Genomic DNA, 9879 nt, shown 5'->3' on the forward strand with positions numbered 1-9879 from the left:
CTGGCCTTGGCGCAGGAGGGGAGGCCTGCTGGGCGCAGGGTCCATCATGGCCAGTGGCAGCTGTCAGGGGTGCGAGGAGGAGGACGAGGAAACTTTGAAGAAGTTGATAGTCAGGCTGAACAATCTCCAGGAAGGAAAGCAGATAGAGACGCTGGTCCAAATTCTGGAGGATATGCAGGTGTTCACCTACGCTGACCACGGTAATCATTTGCAACCGTTCCTTCCTCTCCCCCTCCCTCCCTCCCTCCCAACCCCCGCTCCTCTTTGGCAAACTTTCTCCTCCGCTCTTTGCGCAAACCTGGACTCTTGGGAAACCACGAACTCCACTCCTTAGCGCAGAAAGCAGCTGAGAGTTCTAGGAAGGGCTTGCGGTGACTCCTTTTGCTTTCTCCCCACTTTTCAGACTGAAAGGGGGTGCCACTGTGAATGGTGACTTTGCTGTTTTTTCTGCCCCCACCCCCTTCTTTTCCAGCCGCCAAGTTATTTCAAGGCAAAAATGTCCACGTGCCTCTGTTGATCGTCTTGGACTCCTATGTGAGAGTGGCCTGCGTGCAGCAGGTAAAGTTTTCATGTCGCTTATTTCCCCTTCTCTTTGGAAAGGGATGTTTTCCTGTCAGCTTTGCATACCTAGAGCTATGAGTCATTTCCGAGATTTGGCTTGATAAACCCTGACTGTGATTTTAAGATGGAGAAGGACTGTCAAATCATTATCAGAAGTTAACGGTGTCAAAGGCCACCCTAACTGTGCTCTCTAATTGTCTTTAAGAAGTAACTTTATACAGTTGACTGCAATATGGGTGGTGGGGGGAGGTGAATAATAATAGGTTGAGGTTTAGTTCTGTTATTGGCTGAGTTCATCAGTATTTAAGTAAAAGTTATCCCAACAATCCTGCCAATGTACAGCAGGCTCCAGATGACAGCATTGTGAATAATTTGCGAAAAGGGAACAATTAACAGTAATAAAATTAATAATAAATTAGAAAAATGAGGTAACTCACAAATTTTCAGAGGGTTGAGCTTTTTTAAATTTAAAGACAGATTTCTGTCTTTAGTTGTAGTATATCTTGTAGTATCTAAATAAAGTCATGGTTTATGATTCCTCTATAAGCTCAGATTTATACTTTTCAACTGTTTTCACATAAAAATGAATGTAGAAGTGAAACTTAGAATGTGCACCATTGGAAAGCCAGAAATTCGCTAGATCTATTATATATATATTTTTAAAAAAAGGAGCCCTAAGGAGATAATTAAGGATGATAACCAGTCAAAACAAATACCTCCTAACCTGTTAACTTCCTTTGTAGATTTAGAGATTTAGAGAACTGAAATCAGTGTTGTCATTTGCATGTAAGGTCCTGAGTGAAAGAGAATTGAACTTTGAACTCTATTGAGGTGCAGTCATAATACCTACTTGTGAGGCTAGACAGCTGTAAGAATTATCTGTATCTCTAATCTCTATCTCCTGCCTATCTCTTTATCCAGCTAGTCTCTCTTGGATGAACATATACTTAGCTTCTTTTATATAAGGACATTTATATCTGGGATAAATGGTTACTTTTGTTTCTCTTCAACTGAAATATTTACCATCTGACTATTGACGTTCAGGCTGTCAGCTAATAAGCTATGAAAAAATGGAGGCATGATAAAGACACTGTTCTTTTTAGCATCCAGTGTCTGAATGTCGTCCATGAAATATGAGTCATTTTTCAGCTCTGGCCCTTTGAGCTTTCCACCCACATCATCCCCTCTTACTAGCTTGTTCTTTGGTGTTCAGAAGTCCTTGTCTTGCACCCTCCATTCCTTGAATTCTGTGCTTGGTGTAGCCACATCTGTTGGGTGCCACTCAGAACAATTGGACCCTGGGTGGGCTGGGCCTTGGTCTGCAGGGTCCAGAGGAGGCAGTGCTAGACTTGAGAACCAAGGGGAGCCTGGGACAAACCCACCACCTAATTCTTTATTTTAGGAACTGCCTAAGCAGTGACAGAGCCAGGACTCAAGTCTCCACACACTTAAGAATATCTTCCCATCAGACAGTCCACTAGCTGTCTGAATTCATAAGCTTTTCGTGCAAGTAAAAATCACAGCCATTTGGCGCAAATATTGTGGCCACTCTAGACACAACGACATTATCAATTTTAATTATCATCGGTCTTATCAAAGGACTGCAGAAAGGGGTCTCTCCCTGATAGTTTAATACTCCACTTAAAAGAAAGTGGTTTTTTTTTTTGTCTTCACGTCTTTTTATATTACTTTTGCAATTAATATAGATATCCTTTCATGCTTTGTATGTTGAATTAGCTGGGAGTGCTGAATGAAAAGCTCTTAATGATGAATTAAAGGAGTTCAGGTAAATTACTCTTCATAATAAAATATTAATGTTTGTTTCAAAAATTCATTTAGCATGATAATCCAGATTCTGAATTTTTATTTTCAAGGTCTTTTCATATTTTATTCATGCTCCTTAACAAATGACAACCTTTAGGGAATTGGTCGTTAGGCTAGCTGTCCTAATTACTTTTCTTTTCCTGCCAGTCATCTGATCATTCTCTGTGCTCCTCAATTTTACATTACTTGTCTTTATCCACAGAGTTTCAACCTTTGAAGTAAGGGAGTGAAGTAAATGAAGGGGCCTAAAATTTTCTTTAACCCTCTATACTGTTTCCCATTGTGCATTAATTAGATCTTTGAGTTTATAGACTAATTATAATAAAGTGAAACTACCAATTTGATCTATATATATAAAAGCCTAAGCAACCGTCTGATCATCCGACCGTTCAACCGGTAGCTATGATGCACACTGACCACCAGGAGGCAGACACGCAACGCAGAAGCTGCTGAGCTGTGGTGACTTAGCAGCTGCGATTCTTGGGTGACCCACCGGGAATCAGAGGAGGGAGCCTGATTCTGAGGGGCGTCACCCAAGAACCGCCCTCTTGCATCCAGGACCTCTCAGGGGATGTCAGAGATCTGGTCAGGGGATGTCAGAGGCCAGGCCGAGAGAACCCACTGGTGCACGAATCTGTGCACTGAGCCTCTAGTTGTATTATAACTGTGTAGGATGGGAACCTTCTCTCTTTGACAGATAACTTTTAATTGAACAGGTCAATAGATCACTTGCTACCCATGTTTTAGGGCCAGCAATTCTATTTATTTTATTTATTTATTTATTTAAAATATATTTTTATTTTTTTCAGAGAGGAAGGGAGAGGGGGAGAGAAATAGAAACATCAATGATGAGAGAGAATCATTGACCGGCTGCCTCCTGCATGCCCCCTACTGGGGAATTGAGCCTTCAAACTGGGCATGTGCCCTTAACTGGAATTGAACCCTGGACCCTTCAGTCTACAGGCCGATGCTCTATCCATTGAGCCAAACCAGCTAAGGCCCAGCAAATTCTGTTTAATCATAGCAGCCCAGTTGCCTCAGTCTTTTTGCAAAGTAATTTCTGATGCTGTTGCTTCACCAACCAAAACAAAACAGGTTTTCTTCTTGAAAAAGCCATGAAGCTACAGAAATGAATATAGCATCCTATGTGATTAATGATTTATTTTCCACTGGAAGCTGTTTCAAATGTTATTTTCTTAAATACTTGGGGAAAAAGTCTCAATGTATTTTATGAAAGCACAAAAATAGCCAGTTTCTATGACAGCTGCATTGTCAATGTCTGTTCAGCTTATATGGAGGAGGGTGTCTTACTTAAGTATAGAAAAAAATAACTGTCAGAAATTGCTGCCTTTTTGAGTAATTTGAAAGTATGTAAAAGAAGTAATGACAGAGTAAAGCAATTCATGCTTAATCCAGAAAAGATCCAGAAATGATATGGTAAAGAGATCTTGTGTAATTATTTTTATCTTGTGAAATACCCCTTATTTCTGTAAACAAGAATGTTGTGCCATTATTCCTTATTAGATGCACAGAAATGTCTCATCCTTGTCATTCAACTCTTTGCATCCCTCAGTTCCACTTATGCATCCAGTCTTAGAATGAAGATATATTTGAAAAGTATGGATGGACCTGGAGAGCATTATGCTCAGTGAAATAAGCCAGTCAGAGAAAGACAAGTGCCATTTGATTTCACTCATATGTGGAATCTAATGAATAAAATTAACAAGCAAAATACAGACTGACTCATAGATAGAGAGCAGGCCAACAGCTGTTGGAGGGGGGGGGGGTTAAGGAGTTGGAGGGGCAGAGGGACTGAGCAAAAAAGAAAAAAGAGAGAGAAAAAACGCATGGACACAGACAACAGTGTAGTGATTGGGAAGATGGAGGAGTGTGTAAGGGGGATAAATGGTGATGGATGGAGACCTGACTTGGGGTGGTGAACACACATACAATGTATAGATGATGTGCTGTAGAATTGTGCATGTGAAACCTGTATAATTTTGTTAACCAGTGTCACTCCAATCCTATATAATCCTATATAATAAAGAGGTAATATGCAAATTGACCGTTATGCCCTCGCATAATATGGCTGCCCCCATGTGGTCAAAGATGGCCACTAAAAGATGGCCAGCAGGGGAGAGCAGTTAGGGGCAACCAGGCCAGCAGGGGAGGGCAGTTGGGTGTAACCAGGCCGGCAGGGGAGGGCAGTTGGGGAGGACCAGGCTGGCAGGGGAGGGCAGATAGGGGTGACCAGGCTGGCAGGGGAGGGCAGTTGGGGGCGACTGGGCCAACAGGGAAGGGCAGTTAGGGGCAACCAGGCCGGCAGGGGAGCAGTTAGGCGTTGATCAGACTAGCAGGGGAATGTTTAGGGGGTGATCAGGCTGGCAGGCAGAAGTGCTTAGGGGCAATCAGGCAGGCAGGCAGGCAGGCAAGTGGTTGGGAGCCAGCAGTCCCGGATTGTGAGAGGGATGTCCGACTGCCAATTTAGGCCTGATGTGGGATCGGACCTAAACCAGTAGTTGGACATCCCTTGAGGGGTCCCAGATTGGAGAGGGTGCAGGCTGGGCTGACGGACACCCCCTCCCAGTGCACGAATTTCATGTACTGGGCCTCTAGTAAATTCAATAAAAAGGAAAACAACCCCCCCCCCAAAAAAAATAAATAAAAATAAAGCATCGGTAAGACAGTATTTCATTTGGAAATATGAAAGAGCCTAGGGACATTTTTGATGTCTTGACATCATCAGCTCATTTTTTAGATGTTCTAAAGAAATTTAGAGGGTTCCCTGAACAGATTCTGCCTTCTCTCTATCTTATATTGTCTTTCTCTTTGTTCTGGAACAGATGTTATATTGTTATCAGACAATGATGCTGCTTTTCTAGGTCCATTACCTGGGATTCAGTCTTTCTGGATAACTCAAACTTTGCCATAAAAATCTTCGACTTCCCCTAATCCTCCATTCCAAGCCACTTCATTTTTTCCTATTATTAAAACCCTAAATATTTAGAAGAAATTCTGTCAGGTAGATATGACTTAAATAATACTGAGGCCTGAGTATAGCCTTTCTTGCACTTCATAATCTTGCTATGCCCTTGAGAACTATTTTTTGTGTTTTACTCTTTTTAATATTTAGACAACAGGCATGTCCATTTCCTTTGTCATTCAGAAAGATGTAATATTTTTTGTGTGACCTTCTGGTATGATTTTTTGGAACAAGATGTATTGTAAGTACATTGCTTGCTTTTCTTAGGAAGCATGTGAGATTATCATTTTGTTTAAACATAACTATTTAAAAGTAATCTAATCACCTGTCCTAGGAATGAAGATATTCACGTTTGACTGAAAATGTTCCATTAGCATGTTTTAAAAAGTGTGACTATTTGCCTTTCTTGCTTTCAGGTGGGTTGGTCACTTCTATGCAAATTAATAGAAATCTGTCCAGATATAATGCAAAGCTTAACGGGACCCCAGGACATTGGATGCGATTGGGAAGTCCTTGGTATTCACCAGTAAGTATGACAGATGTGTCAAAAACTGCATTAAGTATTTCTCTATACATATGACAACCCTTTTCTTGATACATTGTATTTGTAATCCAAGTCAATCTAGTAAAATTATTTAAAATACAAGGTTATTTATTTCTTGAATCAATGATTTACTTTTTTTGGTTTAATCTTCACCTGAGGATTTTTTCCCCATTGATTTTTTTTAAAGAGAGTGGAAGGGAGGGAGGGAGGGAAGGAGGGAGAGAGAGAGAGACATGGATGTGAGAGGGACACATTGATTGGTTGCCTCCCACACATGCCTGAGATCTTTCAGTGGGGCTTATGCTCTAACCACTGGGAAGCATTGGCCAGGGCATCAATGATTTACACTTATAGAGAGCTTTCAGCTCAGAAGTATATTATCTAATTGAATAAGAAAACTAATATTTGAGGTAAAATGTCAGGGGTTATTTTAATAAAATAAGCAATACAGTTGTACAATTGGTTAAGTTGTACATTTTTGATGACTGCTTATGGATTCAAACCAAGAGACTTTTTTTTTTTTACTTTTAAATTATAGAACTGATACAAACCACTAGTTTTTAAAAAGAGGGAAATGAAAAGTTAGTTGTTTGAACAGTAATTTAGAAGTTTATGCTTTACTGTTTTTAAGAAGTACATTTATGTATGCTCATACATATATATTTAATGAGCTTAAACCACAGCTTTCAAAATGAAAAGAAGAAATTACCTTGCAGCACATCTGCAGCCTATCTTGATAGCTGTTTTACCAGCTATGTTATTGCAATTTGCATCATAATTACTTTGTAGATGAAATCACTTATTTAGCCATAATTAGTTAAGAAAAAATGTTCCAAAGGAAAATCTGTTCCTAGGAAAATTCTTTTTGGATCACTTTGTTTTGTGACATTTAAAAACTATGTCCTGTCATTAACTTTTGTGTTCTTTGTTCTTAATAGGACTTTCCTTTAGCATAGAGAAGTGAATACATATTGTTCCCAATGGCATTTTGCTTGTGAAAAATGTAATATATGCAAAAGGAAATTTTACATCTTTGTGTTGTTTATTGGTATCAGCAATAGCTGCAAATTTAGAAAAATAAGAGCTATTTGTTCACTCATTCATCCAGTCACTCATTCAATCATTTGATCATTCATTCATTTACCCTTCATTCATCAATTGTTTATTACACTCCTTTAGGCAAGAAGAAGTGTGAAGAAGATAGACATTGTTCTCTACAGTGGAGCATATTAGATTATTCCCAGCAAAAGTTTATTGTAAAACATTTCTCCCTATATTCAAGGATTTCCCCCCCAAAGGCTTACAGTATTGAAGAAGAAATCCCTTGGATGGTGAAGTTCTGAATAGAGGGAATGGTGTAGGGAGAGGTAGGGGTAGCGTGGATAGGAGGAGAATCCACAGTGTTGAAGTATGGGGTCACTCACTTCCTCACTTCACCAACTGGAGACCATGTAACAAGTTTCTTGGATCTAAATGAAGCTATGGATGCTACCTAACAATGGAAAGCCAAGCAACACTGGGTGGGAATAGACTAATGTTTGCATATTTTAGAATTGATAACTCAGAGACTCAAATTTAATAAATACTAATTGAATATTACTGATATCCTAGGTTCACTTTCTATTGTAAAATATTATCAATTTCTTTTTCAAATAGAACTTTTAAATTATAGAACTAATATAAACCACTAGTTTTTTTGAATATCAATAATTTATATATTCAAAGGATTCTTAATTTATATACACAAACTAACATCCTTATAACATCTCTCTATATTTTAAGACATCAATATGCATTACATGGATTTCATAAGTTTATATAATATAAAAATGGGCTTGATCTCTTGATGCATATAAATCTTCATATCTTAGATATAGAAAATCATTAATAATTAAATTTGAATATTTTGAGGAAGAAGTTATAACTTTTATATTGAGACTCATAATGGTTAATAATTAAATTTGAATATTTTGAGAAAGAAGTTATAACTTTTATATTGAGACTCATAATGGTTCCCTGTTGAATTGTCATAAGCCTGGCTCAGGTTTATAGGAAGAAAAAAATACATGAACTTCAATATAGGGAATGAAATTCAATGAGATGAATAAAATATAGGTGAATAAAAACAATAGCTAAAAAAAGCAAATACCTGGGCATTATATTTCACTGATCTCAATTTCTCTTTAATTTCAGACTGATTATTAAAATGCTTACAGTTCATAATGCCAGTATAAACCTGTCAATGGTTGGACTGAAGGCCTTAGATCTCCTTCTAACTTCAGGTAATATATACACATATATTTTTAATGTTGCTTACTTAACAAATATTTTAAACCATTTGCTGTGTTTTAATGTTTTAAAGTAAAATAACGTAATATAACCTAGATATTGATGATCCCCAAATTCTTTGTTTCCATTTTTCTTTCCTTATCTCTTTTTCTCTAACCTTTTCTATCAAATCCCACATAATATCTTGGCTTTAAATATTACCTTATATAGAACTACACTCCAATTTATATATCTAGCCTCAGCTTGACTCCTAAAATCTGGTCTCACATCTCATATTCCCATTAGCTTGTGGTCCAAACAGATCCTTGTCATTATTATATCTTTCTTCGTTATATCTTTAGTATATTTTATATAATACTAGAGGCCCGGTGCATGAAATTAGTGCACGGGGGAGGGGGGTCCCCTCAGCCCAGCCTGCACCCTCTCCAATCCGGGACCCCTCCGGGGATGTCCGACTGCTGGTTTAGGCCCAATCCCAGGGAATCGGGCCTAAACCGACAGTCGGACATCCCTCTCAAAATCCAGGACTCTGACCCCTGGGGATCAGGCCTAAACCTGCAGTCAGGCATCCCTCTCACAATTCAGGACTGCTGGGTCCTAAATGCTCACCTGCCTGCCTGATTGCCCCTAATGGCCTCTGCCTGCCTGTCTGATCACCCCTAATGGCCTCTGCCTGCCTGCCTGCCTGATCACCCCTAACTGCCCCCCTGCCGGCATGGTCACCCCCAATTGCCTTCCACTGCCAGCCTGATCACCCCTAACTGCCCCCTCCTGCCGGCCTGATCACCACTCACTAACCCCCTCTGCTGGCCTGGTTGTCCCTCACTGCACCCCCTGCCAGCCTGGTCACCCCCAACTGCCTCCCACTGCTGGGCTGGTCACCCCTAACTGCCCCCCTGCCGGCCTGGTTGCCCCACACAGCCTGCTGTTCAGTGGTTTGGTCATCCCTCACTAACCCCCTGCCAGCCTGGTCGCCCCACGCAGCCTGCTGTTTGGCCGTCCATCTGGTTGTTTCGGTTGTGATGGCCCCTGGGTTTGTATATATTAAGATAATATCTATAATAATAAAAGCATAATATGCTAATTAGACCAGATGTCCTTCCGGACAACCTGGATGAAGCCGAGGCTGCAAGGGAAGCCTGGGTCCTGGGTGCCTGCTGGTGGTCAGAGGGAAACCCTGGTCCCAGGTGCTGGAAGGAAGCCTGGGTCCCGGGTGTCAGAGGGAAGCCGGTGCCGGCAGCCCAGGGAAGGAAGGCCTACTCTGGCATGAATTTCGTGCATCAGGATATAATATAATATAATATAATAAATATAATCTACACTAATAAAAGAGAAACATGCAAATTGGTGTCACTACGCTACCCTTCCCATTGGCTAATCAGGGCGATATGCAAATTAACTGCCAGCCAAGATGGCGGCTGGCAGCCAGGCAGCTTGAAGCGAACATGAGGCTTGCTTGCTTCAGTGACGGACTCCAACGTTTCCCGCCTGCCGCTGCCGGCCTCTCAGTTTGCAGTTTGAAACATTGTTACAAATATAGAAGCTAAACAAAACCCCAGAAACCTGCTTTCAGCCAGCCGGGATCTCAGAGCTGGAGTTGAAACAGTGTTTCGATTATAGAACCCAAACAAACCAGATACCTGCTTTCAGCAGCCGAGGCCTAAGAGCTGGAGCCAAG

General features: G+C 40.5%; 1 protein-coding gene across 2 annotated transcripts in view; it reads left to right on the forward strand.

Moving 5' to 3' along the window:
• The first annotated feature begins 6 nt into the window (after positions 1 to 6).
• LRRK2 (leucine-rich repeat kinase 2) overlaps positions 7 to 9879 on the forward strand; it is a 127984-nt gene continuing 118111 nt past the window's right edge. For both annotated transcript variants that reach the window (XM_005881685.2, XM_014529570.1), the window contains exons 1-4: positions 7 to 200; positions 473 to 558; positions 5785 to 5894; positions 8106 to 8194. In XM_005881685.2, the coding sequence (XP_005881747.1) occupies positions 47 to 200; positions 473 to 558; positions 5785 to 5894; positions 8106 to 8194 (439 nt within the window). In that variant the 5' untranslated portion in view covers positions 7 to 46. The remainder of the gene's footprint in view (positions 201 to 472; positions 559 to 5784; positions 5895 to 8105; positions 8195 to 9879) is intronic.

The sequence above is a fragment of the Myotis brandtii genome, unplaced genomic scaffold (assembly GCF_000412655.1).
Source record: "Myotis brandtii unplaced genomic scaffold, ASM41265v1 scaffold686, whole genome shotgun sequence".
Lineage (NCBI taxonomy): Eukaryota > Metazoa > Chordata > Mammalia > Chiroptera > Vespertilionidae > Myotis > Myotis brandtii.